Below are 15,993 nucleotides of genomic sequence, written 5' to 3' on the forward strand. Positions count from 1 at the left end.
AAAATCAGTTGTGCATTAGATTTACGTTTCTTTTTTAAAGCTATAATGTCATTTCTACGTTTGTGTTCTACTTTGAACACTAAAACACTTTAACCACATCTTATTGAACACATAAAAAGTGGGTGCTTGTTTCATTCGGGCGTGTGTTAGAATCGGGCAAATACTTCCAAATGAATCGGAGGTTGTGGTTTGCCATTTTTTCTGCCTTTTGTTATATTCAACCTAATGAATAATCTGATGAATTTCATCAGTCCTGTAAAAATCAAATTAACGGAAGTTGACTGTACCACATGGCTGAAAGAGCAGAGCACTAAGACATCATCATCATCATCAACTGCTGCACGTTTGAGCCACGTGGTCATTTGCGAGGTAAATTGCACGGGAATTTAGCTTACCGAAACATTGCATGGCCTTTTAGTGCACCGAGGCGTCCAGCTCGAGTTTCTGACAGCAGAGCTTACTTAATTTGTTGTGCAGGCTTTTCGATGAGCAGAGAAATGTTTTCAGGCTTTTCTGCCGCAGCTTCTCCATAGAAACGCGCAAACGCATTTGACGCCCGGTGGCCTTCTGCTTTCACTTCAGGTGAAGCCAACGTCCATAGAGAAAGAGGTGTTTCCCGCCATGGTGTCCGAGGGTCAGCTGTACGCCATGGAGCTGCAGGGTTTCTGGATGGACGTGGGACAGCCCAAGGACTTTCTCACCGGCATGTGCATGTACCTGCAGTCGCTGCGGGTCAAGAGCCCCGGAAGCTTGCTGCCGCAGGGGCCAGGCATTGTTGGCAATGTGCTCATGGTGGGTGTCCCTCCGAAGGGGTCGGCACGTCTTGGGACAGTTGATAGCGATTACAAATGAAGGCGCGCAGACTCGACTTTAGACAGTGTTACTGACGAGGACAGTACTGAATTCCAGCTGGTCTAGAGGTGCTCTAAAAAGAATAATGATTTGAGCTGTCGTAGTAGGTTATCCATCAAAGATACCAAAAAACGCCACTCTTACCATCAGGAGAAGGCTGGTAAGTGAGAAGACTCGTGAACAAATGATAGGGGTCGGCACTGCCTTGAAGTGTCTACCCCAGCTCGCTGCAACGTTGAGGATTTTGACAGCATTTGCTAGGGCCTAGGTAATTTTTTTGTTGTACTTTAAGGGAGCCAGAGAGTGAAGTAAGCAAGTTTGAAAAATGTTTACTGATTCACGGCAGCCTAAATAGGAAAGAGCACTTTGAAATCCGTGATGTCACGCCGGTATAACAGCTCTTGTGGGTGGCGTGAAATTGAAGAAATGGAACTTTGACTTCCATTTTCTCTTCTAATAATTAACATATTACCGCAAAGTTTAAGAAACTTGAGTTTTGAATGAATACTTTATCACTCTAAACTTGGTGTAAGTATATTTCTCTTTAGTGTCCCTTAAAAATGTCAAAATATTTAGCAGTCACCAACTTCACCTCAACCCCAACCCTGTGTGGGGTTGTCAAGTTGGGAGCATTATCTATCCACTTGGATAGTTTATTTACTCCATTAAAGAACTCTCGCAGGGCTCCTTTGTGGGCCTTATTTCAATAGGGCAATATCTTAAGTTTGAGCCACCAAACCTTGTTATAATGAAATCACATGCAACATGAAAATACCTTCATTATATCCAATACTAGTTATAAGCAAATATGCATACACGCTAATCTTGGCGAGACATTTTAGATTCACTTCGTTAGACCTGATAATTCGTTTTATCTGTTTTCATGGTATATTGAGGTTCAACTCTATAGGCATAGTTTGCATGCCACGACCAGCTAGTCCTCAAAGCCAAATATCATTGCTCTTTCCAATTTTCTGCTCCAGGACCCGACGGCCAGGATTGGCAAGAACTGCCGCATTGGCCCCAACGTGACCATAGGACCCAACGTGGTGGTTGAAGATGGGGCGTGCATCAAGCGGTGTACTCTGCTCAACGGGGCGACGATCAAGTCCCACTCGTGGCTTGACTCCTGCATTATTGGTTGGCGCTGCACTGTTGGACAGTGGGTCAGTGGTGCTTCTGTCCACTTCTCGTAGCTTTAGCTGCGTGCATGCACTGCGAACCGCAGCTGTTAGTGGCAGCAGGTGTTGCAAGCGTTGCGAAGCTGTGAATTGTGGGCTAGCTGTCCTGCAGTGTGCTACCCTAAGGGCAGAGAACGTTAAATGAGGGAAAGCCGAGCTAAATGAAAAAGTTTACATGACACAGTAAACCCTTGCTATACCAAACTAGTCCATCCCAGCCGCATTTCGATGGGGGCGAAATGCGAAAACACCTGTGTACTTAAATTTAGGTGCACGTTAAAGAACCCCAGGTGGTTCAAATTATTCCGGAGTTCCCCACTATGCGTGCCTTATAATCATGTCCGGGTTTTGGCACATAAAACCTCACAATTGTCAGCAGTGGCAGCCCATCTGCGGCGCACTTGGCATTCCTTTATCGCTGAAAACGTTGAAGTGAGGCGCTCATTTTCGTGGCATCGAACACGAAACGCTGCGCGGCGCGCATCTCGACATCGAATACAATGTAGACCGCTTCTAACGTAAGTTGCCGGAGTCTCGAATATCCGCACTATAAGCAGTACTGCACTATAACCAAAGCAACAATTTTCAAGGCCCGCACACATGCAAAACATGTCACGCGTATGCCACGACTGCCACGCGTATGCGACAGTCGAGGAATGCGGCTAGAACGTTTGCATTCAATTTACAGTTGAATCTCGTTAATTCGAAATAATTCACGCAGCGGCGCCTCCGACTGGCATTGCTCCGGCACCGCCAAAAATCGCATTGCGACGCGTGCGATCGCACCAATTTTTTTTCCGCTCCAGTCGCAGCAGGTGAAATGACCTATAGAGGAAAAGCTTAGGAGAGACCCCTCAATGTCGCGTGCGAACAAAAAAAAAATGCGGCGGAAATTTCACCCTCTCTCAAATGGCAAGGTCGCCGATTTTGCGTTGCGCCGGAACATTCGTGTACGGGCTGACGTCTCAGCCACGCTACCGTAGCTATGCATAGAAAATGGTAGTGAACCCTTCTTTCTCCTTTATGCTTCCTCTACTTTCTAGTGACGTGTTGACCTTGCACGCTGTGGCTACGGCGCAGAGGGAAGCAACGGCGCTGTCATAGGCCGGCCAACGAAACTGCCCACGCCGGCAAACGCCCGCTTCCCGATAACGGCAGAAAACGAAACTTTGGGGAGCTGGCGCCGGGCTGACTGGAGCGGCGGCGCCTGCACGGCGGCAAGCGCACACGGTGACAGTCGAAAGTGAAGGAGTTACGAGGGAGGGCGAGGGGAGCCACCGAAGCAGCGGAGTTGCCGAGGCGAAATCCGCTTTCTTGCTGCCCTCCTCCTTCACATTCCATGGTCTCCGCGTGCGCCCTTCGCCGTGCCGTGCCGAGTTTTAGATTTTTCCCCACTGCCCGCTCCCCAAAGTTTCGTTTACTGCCGTTATCGTGAAGCTAGCGTTGGCAGCTTCGTGGCCCTCGCTCGCTATGCGCGCCGTGATATTTCACGACTCGCACTCAGTATTCTGGTTTCAGCCTCATTGGCTGTTCGTTCGCACCACGTGCCCTCCTTCTCCTCCACTTCGTCACTCTTTCTTCCTTGAGCACTTCTTGGGGCGCCCGTTTGAAGGGAGCGTTCGCTGTCTCTGCTTACTTCCGCACTCCCAGGCGGCCGCACTGTAACCGGTATTTCGTTTCCCGCAACTGCACTATAATCCATACGTGTATACATGGAGTGCTATGGGAAATTAACGGCAGTCTGAAAAGACTGCACTATATCCGGTCCTGCACTGCAAGCGGTTACGTTATAAGTGGTCTATACTGTATACAGATTGTTCGAACAATCAAATAGTACATACAGTAGAACCCTGCTGATACGTTTCTCACGGGACCGAAAAAAAACCGTAAGAGCCGGGAAACAGGAAAAATTGAGAAATGGGGAGTAGTGATGAACTGCACACAATATTATTTTAATTATTACGTGGAGAAAAAAGTCACAGTTTTGCACGACAGGCGAAGTATCGATTGCGATAGCAAATTAGTAGACAGCTATACAAAGTAAGAATGGTAGTTTTATTGTCCGTATAAACTTGTAAACATTCGCTTATTAACTATATTAACAAGCATGGTGTCAGCGCCCACAGGCAAACATGAACAGATCACACTCGATGAGCGCGGACACGCGCTGTCGAACGCTGGCGTGAGGAGTTTAAGTACCGCTGCAGAAGTGAGCGAAGTGACCTTCGTGCTGTCTATTGCTTCAACACAAACTGAGCGCCGAGAACACACAGCACGCACAAAGCTACGAGCTGCCGACGCACCTACACTGCGTAGACTCTGCTCCCAACGCAAATCACTTTCAAGATACAGCTGCTGCGCAGTACGCAGTTGATGGCAGAGCACAACGCTGCCCGCTATCCCTCCCCCCTCGCTCTCTCGCCGGTGCCTCGAGCGCGCGGGATTTAGACGCGGTCGTCGGCTCCCCTCGCACGCTTTCACTTGCACATACAGCATACGGCGACTGCGTTATCGTCCTTGGACTTAATACGGAACATCTATGGGCCAAAACCAATTTTAGGGCCACAATGCATCATAGACACCATCTTTAGATAGCAAATACAGACCTCAAGGACCATACTTTTGCTGGCGGAAACCCAAAATACGTCGTAGTTGTCGCCCCCAGCACTTTGGACAGCCAATGCCATCGTCAAGCCACCAAGCCAAGCGACATGAAAAGTCAAAATGGCCGCTCGGGCAGTGCGGGATGGCAGTTCGCAAAGTATGATGCGGGAACGGTCCCACAGTTGTGACGCAACAGCAGGGTTACCAATGCATTGGGTTCTATGGGAGCTGTGCCGGGACCAGCCGAAAACGACATAACACCTGGGAAAACGCAGCACCCGGGAACGTAACAGCGAGGTTATACCGTATTCGATTCGCGAATTGAATCATTCAATTGATCACTATTCGATTCGATCCATGATATTCGAGTAGTATTCACACATCACTAGTTTAAACCAAGGGTTCTCAAGCATGTTCGTTCCGGGGAACCCTGCTAAGCTCCATGAAGCGCCAAGGAACCCCCCCCCCCCCCCGAATTAACCGAATTAAAATGTCCTAATTAAACTAATGTCGAATTATACAGAGCATCAAGAAAACAATAACTGAATGCTTATTACGTCAACACGCTTTTATTTACTGAATGCATCAGCAAATCTTGTTTCTATTTTGCACAAAAGCAGTGAGGAAGCTTAAATTCTTGTCATCTCATGACTGATTAAGGGCTAGCAGCGGCGAAGGCCTCGCAACATTCTTTGCAGCGCGGTCATGGCGCGCGCCTTCATCTGCAGACACGCTTTTCACTACCGCGTGCACATCCGGTTATTTTTTCGCTAGGGAGCTGGTCGCCAACAAATCGTTCGTCCATCGTGATGTAGCCGGTGCTCTTAATCTTTGACATTTTTGCACTGAGTCAAAGCGCAACTACTTCTTGCCGCAACCGCTGCTGAGGAAACCGCGGCCGTTATCGACGCGATCATGGATGGCGACCTTGCTGTTCAGGAGGCAGGCGGCCGACGCACGCACCAAGTCAAAACGAAACTACCATTTGCTGGAACAAGTATGGACGAATCCGCAGTCGCTATCGACGCGATCATAGATGGCGACTATGCAGTTATGAAGGCACGCAACCGACGCGCGCACCGAGTCAAAACGAAACTACTGTTTGCCGCAACCGCTGCGGACGAAACTGTGGTGGCTATCGACGCGATCACAGATGGCGACTACACACTTATGGAAGCACGCGACTAGCCGCCAACGCGGTGTTAAGCGCTGCGATTAACGCAACAATAAGGGCTTTGAAGGCACAAATAACACAAAGCATTCCGGCATTGCTGGCAGTCACGTATCGCGTACGTGTACGATTGCCACTGAGGACCATGGCGATGCGGACTGCGTCGCTTCGTTTTTGGACTCTAGCGCCGTTTTTTCTCTTTCGCGGCACGCATTTGTGGTGCTCCGCGCATTTATTATTATTATTTTTTTGCGCACGCTGTCGGCACCTACCCTATCGACAAACGGGAGAAATGCACGTGTTGATAGGTTACGGCCTCCGAGATTCAAGAGCGAAAGCTTAGGCGTGCTGCCCGTTTTCGAAGGTTGGGTGGCTACAAGCTGCTTGCAGATTTATTGCGCAGTTCACGCACTGCCGTTACGCGCTGTGGTGTGCTTTTTGACACTAGGGCATGGGTAATGGCAGTTCTGTGGATCGAGCACACCTCTTGTTCACCATTTTAGCAATTTAATTGGCGAGTGCGAGACCACGGAAAATTTATCAGTGGCTCGCGGAACCCCGTGCAGGGGCCTGCGGAACCCACATTGAGAACCCATGGTTTAAACAATACTTATATGTAACAGTGAGCACCCTGAATATTTGTGTGTGTTCTACGGTAAAATAAAATGCCTGGTATAATGCTCCTATGCGGCATTATTGGCTGTAACAATTAAATTTGGCTTCTGGGTGTGTGCGCCGAAAGGAAAAGAAACCCGAAAGCCAGGAAAATAAAAATGACATTGTGGCAGAACCCAACCCACGATAAATGTTGATGTTAATGCGATTAGCAATGTAGCAAAGTAGTGACATTACCACCATGATGCGTCATATATGAGACATGCATGCAGCTGGGCTCTTCTCTCGCACCCTTCGCTTGGCACCAAGATGGTTGTAAGAAAGTTTTTTTTTCCGTTTATTTTTCTGAGGATTTCGCATTCTCTGATTTTTTTCCTCGCGCACGCACCCCGTAGCCAGATTAAATTTTTAGTCAAATCTCGTTAATTTGAACATGCTTAATTCGAACTGCCGGTTTATTCGAACTGACGCTCTGGTACCATCAAAGTTATGTGTATTTCAGTGGGCGAAAACGCTCGGTAATTCGAACGCGAAAGCATTTGCGACGGTTAATTCGACCATACCGTGGACCGACAATGCTCTCAGCAGCGCGCCAAATAGCGCGGTGGCGCCTCCGACCGGCATTACTCCGACACCGCCATAGAGCAAAAGCTTAGGAGAGACCCCTTCATGCAGCGGCGGAGGCCCAGTTTGGCCAACGAACTGCCCACGCTGGCAAACGCTCGCTTCCCGGTAACAGCAGAAAACGAAACTTCAGGGAGCGGCCTAAGCTGGCGCTGGACCGGTGGCATCGGCACCCGCGCCGGCAAACGCTCGCATCCCAATAACGGCAGAAAACGAGACTTCAAGGAGCGGGCTAATCTGTGCCGAGCCTGCTGTACCAGCGGCGGGCGCGCACGGAGACAGTCGAAGGTTAGGGAGCTGCGAGGGAGTTGAGAGAGAGGGCGAGGGGAGCCACTGCCACCAAAGCGGCGGAGTTGCCGAGGCCAAATCTGCTTTCCTGCCGCCATCCTCCCTCACCTTTGATGGTCTCCGCGCACGCGCGCCCGTCGCCATGCCGGCGCCGTCCGCTCCCTGAAGTTTTGTTTTCCGCCGTTATCGGGAACCGATGCGTTGGCCGGCGTGGGCGCAACTCGCTATGCGCTTGCGCGCCGCGATATTTCACGACTCTCACCGTTCGTTCATCTTGCTATAGTGCTCGAATACTTAAAAAATACGTCCTTCCTTTAAATCGAACTTATTTTAATGCAAACAAATTTTCAGACCCTTTCGAGTTCGAATTATCGAGATTCGACTGTATAACCCATAATGCGGCATGGGAGCATTGCAGTGAGTTTATTTTACCACAGACAACATACAAAAGTTATGTGCATCGGCTGCTCATTGTTATATCCAATATACAGTAAAAGCTCGTTAATTCACTCCTTGTTAATTCATATTTCGAACAATTCGAACTAAGTGGCGCGGATAGGCCTTGCTTCATAGAGCCCCGTGTATTGGAAAGCTCGTTAATTCAAACGCTAATCTGGTCCAGCACAGATAATGCAAACTGGGCGCCACTGTAGCTGGCTTTGCACTTCGCAGTCTCTGGTGTTAAGCGACATGCCGCAACATACCTATCACTATCATCATCGCATGTTTTTAGGGGGCAGCACTTCCGTTGCCATAAGGTGCACAGCGAGGCCGCCTTAACAAGTACGCACCATCCGATGTTTTTAACGTACTATTCGCAAATGCTCTGCCGCATCGCCATGGACAGTGTAATAAGCAGCGCGTTCGATGGCAACCCCAAGTTGACCACTCTCTCGCCGTCGCCAGTGACATCGCAATGGTTAAACGTGCGAGTGTGGAAGCTGCACCATTGCTTTCTTTTGTTCTATGCCTGGTGGGACGTGTACACTGCAGACCGACACTACACGCGTGCCCCTATGTCGTTGCGTGGCAAGTACCGCGCCAGAACGTTGAAGGAGAAATTGGAAAATCTGCGGCAAGTGGATGCGGGGGAAAGCTAAGCAAGAATGAAATCGTCAAAAAGCACAAAATACCGAGAAGCGCGCTGTCGACGTACATCCGGAGCAAGAAGATGATTGAGGACGGCTACGCGGCTGAAACTTTCGCCAAGGACCGAAAAACGCTTCGTACAGCTAAGCACCCGGTCCTGGAGACAGCATTGCTCACATGGGTTAAAGAAAAACGGAGCCAGGACTTCCTGCTGAGCGGCATCATCGTAGCGAAGGTGGCCGATTTTGTGCAGCGCCTGACTATCTCCGACTTCGCCACTTCGGACGGGTGGTTTCGTCGATTCAAAAATGGGCACGACCTCGTTTTTCCGCAGAGTATGCGGCGGGGCCACAGCCGTAAGCGCAGAAACCTGTGCCGTGTGGGGAAATGGTGCACGGCAAGACCACATCAACAAGTACGCACCATCCGATGTTTTTACCGCCGACGAGACTGATTTGTTTTTTAAACTTTTACCCGACAAAACGATCACGCACAAGGGGGGCGTGTGCGCAGGCGGCAAGCAAGCACAGCAAAGAGCGCGTGACGATGTTGCTCGGGGCCAACATGACCGGGACGGAGAGTCCCCCTATTTGTGATAGGGAAGTCGCAGAAACCTCGATGTTTCAAGAACATCTGCCCGCTGCTGGCCGACTATGCTGCAAATAAGAAGGCGTGGATGGTGGACTAGCTTTTCAAGCAGTGGCTGGGCAGGCTAGACCGAAAATTTGAGCTCGGCAAGAGGCATGTTCTCCTCCTCGTAGATAACTGCTTGGCACACAAGGTCGACATTCAATTGAGAGCCACTGAGCTGGTTTTTCTTCCAGCGAATACCACTGCAGCTCTTCAGCCTATGGACCAAGGCATTATAAAACATTTTTAAAGTTTTTATAGACACCACGCTCTCGAAAAGATGCTCCTGTGATCCAACACTGACATGGCCTAAATCGTGACTCTGCTGACTGCCCTGCACATGCTTGTGCGCGCCTGGAGTCAGGTTACCACCAAAACAATTGCAAATTGTTTCTGTCACTGCGGTTTCAGTGCCCCTAGCACGGGCACTAGTGAAGTTGAAGAGGACGTTCGCATTCCGGTTCATGTACGTGAAGTGCTCGGAGATGCCGACTTTGGCGACTATGTAAATGTCGACAGCTGCGCTGCGGTACTGTGACAGATGATGAAATAATCACACAAGTCGACGATGACGACGAAGAACCTGCTGTGGACGATGATGATGTGAATGAAGAAGATCGTAAAACACCGGTACGTTTTGTTGTCGCAGGTGATGGAAGGACTGATCACACCTGGCTTTTCTTCAGTTTTGAAGAAGGTGAAGACGATGCCTTCCAGCTCATTCAAGCTCTTGAAGATAAAGCGACAGCAATTGCTTTCCGAGAAAGAAAGCAAAAAGCCATCACAGAATTTTTTGGAAAAAAAAGTAGTACCCGGACGTGCTCCCACTTTTTTTTTGTCATCAAATGTGTCCTTTTCTTAATCACTTTTGTTAGCTTGAATTTTGTTTAATTCAAACTCTTCAAGTGTCCCCGTGAGATTTGAATTAACGAGCTTTTACTGTATTGTTAAAATCTGTATACTTATATAAGTACATTCGACTGTATACGCATTGGTACAACAGGATGGAACAGCTCCTTTGTGTCTGTGCTCAACACAAGAAATGTACTGAGGGTAAATGAGAAGAGTATATAGAAAGTGAGGGGAAGCAAGGAGATTGTATGCGGGTACTGAAAGTGCCATGGTATGATGGGAGTGCACGCCAACAGCCCATAGTCTTGTACAGTTAAACCTAGATATAACGAAATTTCCCGAAAAACTTCGTTATAAAGAGGATTTCGTTATATGCAGGCTCGGCACGAAAAATCGAAAAAGAAACGCTTACCATATTTACTCGATTCTAACGCGTCCTCGATTGTAATGCGCACCCGTTTTCCGTTTCCGTCGAAGCTCTCATCCTTGGAATGTCACACCAGGTACTGGATGCTTGGACGCGTGTCGTTTCACAAAACCGCGAGGCACCGGAAACCAAGAGCGAGTGTCATGATGGCATCGTAGCGTTGTATAGTGTTACAGTAGAACCCCGCTGTTACGTTCCCGGGGGCTGCGTTTTTCCGGCTGTTACGTCGTTTTCGGCCGGTCCCGGCACAGCTCCCATAGAACCCAATGCATTGGTAATCCCGCTGTTACGTCACAACTGTGTGCCTGTTCCCGCATCGTATGTTGCGAACTGCCTCCCCGCGTCGGCCCGAGCGCCCATTTTGACTTTTCATGTCGCTTGGCTTGGTGGCTTGACGATGGCATTGGCTGCCCAAAGTGCTGTGGGCGACAACTATGACGTATTTTCGGTTTCCGCCAGCAAAAGTATGGCCCTTGAGGTCCGTATTTGCTATCTAAAGATGGTGTCTGCGATGCGTTGTGGCCCTAAAATTGGTTTTGGCCCATAGATGTTCTGTATAAAGTCCAAGGGCGATAACGCAGTCGCCACGCGCTGTATGCTGTATGTGCGAGTGAAAACGTGCGAGGGGAGCCGATGACTGCATCTGAATCTTGCGCGCGCACGAAAGAAAAGCAGGGAGGAAGCGTGCCTTCTTCTGTTGCGCTCGAGGCACCGGCGAGGGGGGGGGTAGCGGGTGGCATTGTACTGTACTCTGGCATCAACTGCGTGCGGCGCGGCGGCGCGCGGGCCGCATCATGAAAGCGATCTGCGTTGGGGCAGAGTCTAGGCAGTGTAGGTGCGTCGGCGGCTCGTAGCTTTGTGCGTGCTGTGTGTTCTCGGTGCTCAGTTTGCGTTGAAGCGATAGACAACCGCATGAAGGTCGCTTCGCTCGCTTCTGCAGCGGTGCTTCCAATGCTGCCAGCGTTTGACAGCGCGTGTCTGCGCTCATCGAGTGTGATGTGTCACAGCGTCTGCCAGCACGTCGGCAACATCAACTGGAAAAGGAGAGTACCGGCTTGGCAGGCTAGGCCAGCTGCAGCAAGCGGCAGGATCAGGTTTAAATGAAGGGAGGGGAAAAGGTCACGCCTGCCGCGGCAAGATCGCCGGGCCTCGCACACGCTTGCACGCACGCACACGTGCGCTCGCTTCGCATTCCTTTGCAGCGGAGAAGGTGCTTCCGGTTGCTGCTCGCGCTAAAATGACAAAATTTGGGGCGAAATCTCTAGGTTGTCGGCGGGGAAAATTCGTTATATCGAGGGGGTCTCCCGCTGCCACTTCGTTACATAGAGGTCTCAAATACATGTGCTTCTATGGAGTAATGGCGGGGAATAGAAAAACTTCGTTATATCCAGGAATTCGAATATCGAGGTTCGTTATAAGCAGGTTTAACTGTAAAATGTATACTGAAAAAAAAGAGGCAGGCTCGATAGTGGCGACGTGACAGGGGCAAAATTCTGCTGACGCCACGAACCTGATCTGTAGGTTGTCAGCATGCAATAGTAGTCATTGTTGTGGCCACTCCGCCTTGACGTGGCAGAGTGGCCTTTGTGATGCCTTTTGCCTCCTCTCCATATTACTGTGAAGACGTGTGACAGGGGCCACTTTTTCTTACGATTCATTTTGCTATGAATTCTTATCGCATTTCCGCATTGGCTCAAATGCCATCATTGCTGGAATTGGCAACTTGGCACGCTGTGTGCAGTGTCTGAGCACTGTGTAAGCTAGTGAGGAAATACGTAAAGAATGGATAATGAAATGGATCGTCAGAAAAAACAACCTCAGGTCACCGTTGCTGCTGCACCAAACGGTCCCACACAAATTTTCTTGTTTTGCAATTCATGTTGTGTAGTGTGGCACCACTCCACTTCAAGCAGTCCACTCTGAAATGCACTTAAAACTTTTCAGACAGCACATAAGACCGATATGGCAGATTCCAGATGCATACAGTCCTGGCTAAGAGTATTCTAGAATTTTAGAGGGTGCATAGCCTCTTGGTTGACAGTTTCAAGATGACTCACGCATATAGCACATCATACATGGCGTGTGGGCCACATTTTCACATGCAAGTGATCGGCCCAGCATTGTTTGGCAGGATAAATGGAATTGGCTCAGTCTCGCTCACGAAATACTAAATTTTTTGCTTTGTGCTCACTTGGACTAACAGGTTGGCCTGAGTGCGTCGACTCATGAGTGAGCTTGCCAATCTACGTGTACCAAAAGGTTCTTGCCTTTTATGACTGGCGCTACATGAGTGGCAGCACTTCTCGTTCTGTGAAAATTGGGAACCTGCGCTCTCTGCTTTCATATTCAAATGAGAATTCTTCCAAGTCGAGCGTTAAGTTTTGCTCCTCGTACACATTGTCATGTCGGCTGTCTCTAAAATGTGTTGCAAAAAAAAAACTAAAGCAAGCCGCTTTTCTTTTTCACAGCTGTAAGAGCATTCTGAAAACCCAGATGAGATGGTGAAAAATAAATGCACAGAATGTGTTGAAGTGCGACTTGTCAGTGTGCTCTTGCAGTACGCTTTTACAATGCTCTCTACGTAGACCTTTATTCACACATAAGGCTGCCATCACTTTAGCATTGGATTGTAGATGCTAAGCTCTTGCCACATGTCACGTGTTCTGCAGTTCCTGTGGGAATGTGTGCTCACAGTAATTGCTTTCACTTCCTCCCTGCAGGTTCGAATGGAGAACACCTCTGTTCTAGGAGAAGATGTGTTCGTCAAAGACGAGATCTACATCAACGGTGGCAAAGTGCTGCCTCACAAAGCCATCTCGGACTCTGTCACAGAGCCGCAGGTCATCATGTGATTGCAATGCGTTTTTCATTTTTTATACCATATTTTTTTACCTGTAAGCTTTCTTACTGCAACTTTTTTGCATTAAACGTTCTAGGAACATATATGTGGCATTCTTTCTTGCACAGCATGTGTAATTAATTAAAAACAAAGGGGTGGGGGCCAGCTACAGTATAGACCACTTATAACGTACCTGCTTATAGTGCAGGACCGGATATAGTGCAGTCTTTTCAGACTCCCGTTAATTTTCCCATAGCACTCCATGTATACACGTATTGCTTATAGTGCAGTTGCGGGAAACGAAATACCGGTTACAGTCCGGCTGCCTGGAAGTTCGGCAGTCAACCTAGACGGCAAACGCTCCCCTGAAGCCTCAAATACCCTATGTACTCGAATCTAATGCACACTTTTTTTTTCTCGATAAAACAGGTCCAAAAATTGCGTGCACTTTAGAATCGAGTACGACTCTAAATCTGCATTACCATATAGTCGACATTTCAAAATGACCGCCTCGCACGCGCGTCAAGCCTAGCTACTGTGGCTTCCTCCATCTGCTGCAGTTCACGTGCTTAGGTCCATTCTATGACGTTCTCTGCGTCTGCTGTATCAGCATGAACTACCGAGTTCATCATGATGCCGCATTTAAAAGGAAAGTGATCTTGTTTGCGGAGATGGACGGAAATCGAGCAGCATCACGGGCGTTCAGACAATCCGAAACTTGCGTTCGGGACTGGCGCAAACAGAAGGAGAGGATTTTCGCAAGCAAAGCAATGTGGAACGGTTTCAGTGGACCGAAACAGGACGTAATCTGCGGCGATCCACTTAGGCGATACGATCGCCTTGGCACTATCCTGAAAGCAATCTGCGACGGCGAAAGTCCGCCGCGCGCTGTGTAAGACCCATTCGTTATTTACAAACATACGCCCTGGACGGCTTCTGGTTTGGCTCAATCATGTAGTCCGCTAAATATAGCGAGCAAGAAAGGCAATGGCGGTGATATAGATAAGCAGGAGTGCGCTTTGTGATCCGGCACAGTAGACTGATAAGGCCCGTGACCGGAAGTTTCTTGGGGGCGCACTATCGCTGCTGTTATCGCGCGAGTGAAATTGTCTGTAGCGTTGAAGTGAGAGGCATGATAGCTTGAAGGTTAATGCGCTCGCCGCGCTTCGTCACTCAAGCGTTTTGACAGTTCGTTTCCGCGGTCAACGAGCGAGATGTGTTCATGTTTGCTTGTGCGCGCGTGACACCATGCTTGTTAATTTATTTAGTAAGCGAATACGGAACCTAGAGCACGGCGACAGCAACGGCAGAAATTCGCCAGGAGTGTCCATCATCGCAATAAAATAGTTGTTTTGGTTATAGTGCGCTACCGCTTATAGTGCGGATATTCGCGACTACGGCAACGTGTGTTATAAGCACTCGTAGTTTGTTCATAAATAGATATCCAGCGAGATGGTGTGATACCTCAGCTGTAAACACTTTTATGCATTACAGTCGGTGATTGTTCTCACACTGATAATTTGGACACGCTCAATTACAGTAGAACCTCGTTCGTACGTCTTAGAACCAAAATATGCCAGGAAATACGTACAAACGGGGAGAACGCACCATCCGAAGCCACTAAAGAATTTGGCGCACTCGGCTGTAGTTGGCATCTGCATAATGCGAAATGTTGTGTGAAGCATTGCAACCCAAAACGTCGACCAGTGCCGATAAGGCAGGGCCCGAGCGACCCAACACGGCTTCGGCGAGCTCATGTTCACGCTCCTAGAACTCAAACCTGGATCAGCAGCTTCTTAGGGCGTGCATTTTTGGCGGGAAGTTTTGACTTGGCCACTCGGCGATAATCATTGCTGCACGAAACGACGCACGTCGAGCTCGGTGGGGACCCGAGTGACCCGAGATGCGCATTGTAGTTTTAAGACGGCAATGGAAAACCGGAATGAAATCGAGCTGTTGGGTGGTGCAGGAATACGATGCCGTGGCGCTGCCAAAGCGAAGCGTGATGCTCACTTTGCGCAACCTGTAGCAGGGAATGGCGCCACATTTGCGTTTATCGCCTATTAAAACCGTGCAGTGCAAGCAATGGGAAACAGGTAGGTGAAGGTGCTTATCGCATTGGGTTGGTGGCAATAGCTGTGAATGGCAACGTGCGATGACCCGAGAGGAGATTTGCTGGGACCAGAAAACGAAACCCGGTGTGTGGTGGCATTGTCGTGTGACATGGGCGGGCGAGTACTGCGGGAAAGCTGCCATTAAAAGCGTACTGCTTTTGATCGCGCGTACCTCGCACCTTTTCTTGTGTACATGTGACCTCGTGGTCGGAAAACATATACGATCGCAGTTTGGTGGTATACAGGATGTTGGTACCGAATCTGTTTGCCAGGAGTGTAACTCTTTAAGGGGCCCCTAAACCACCCAGAGGTCGAAATTTAGTTGTGCTGTTGCAGTTCTCCACGAGCCTACAACGAACACGTAGCCGCAAGAATTTTTCGAAATGGTGCCCTAATAGCGGAGTTACATGCATTTGATGATCGAAAAACGGCCCTCGCTCGTTTCACTCTTTCCTTCGCTACTCTCCTCGTCGGCTGGTCTCTCCTCCTCGCCGAGTGCTGCTCCAAATGTCACGTGACATACGTAATCGCCAACGCGCTTCTCAAAACACCTCCCACTTCTTAAGGCACGTCCACGCTAGCGGCAAATATACCGATGGCCAACTAAAGTCCCTATATAAGAAAAGTACCGCCATCCTTTGATAAACGCCGCTTCTCTCTCTCCTGCATCTCCGATTGGACGATGATAGCGCGCGCTTTTCACTTCT

General features: G+C 49.2%; 1 protein-coding gene across 7 annotated transcripts in view; it reads left to right on the plus strand.

Moving 5' to 3' along the window:
• The window catches only part of LOC119466160 (mannose-1-phosphate guanyltransferase beta), a 28,587-nt gene extending 15,311 nt beyond the window's left edge, over nt 1-13,276 (plus strand). For all 7 annotated transcript variants that reach the window (XM_037726655.2, XM_049657378.1, XM_037726656.2 and 4 more), the window contains 3 exons: nt 583-792; nt 1,836-2,018; nt 13,054-13,276. In XM_037726655.2, the coding sequence (XP_037582583.1) occupies nt 583-792; nt 1,836-2,018; nt 13,054-13,185 (525 nt within the window). In that variant the 3' untranslated portion in view covers nt 13,186-13,276. The remainder of the gene's footprint in view (nt 1-582; nt 793-1,835; nt 2,019-13,053) is intronic.
• The last annotated feature ends 2,717 nt before the right edge of the window (nt 13,277-15,993 follow it).

The sequence above is a fragment of the Dermacentor silvarum genome, chromosome 10, assembly GCF_013339745.2.
Source record: "Dermacentor silvarum isolate Dsil-2018 chromosome 10, BIME_Dsil_1.4, whole genome shotgun sequence".
NCBI lineage: Eukaryota > Metazoa > Arthropoda > Arachnida > Ixodida > Ixodidae > Dermacentor > Dermacentor silvarum.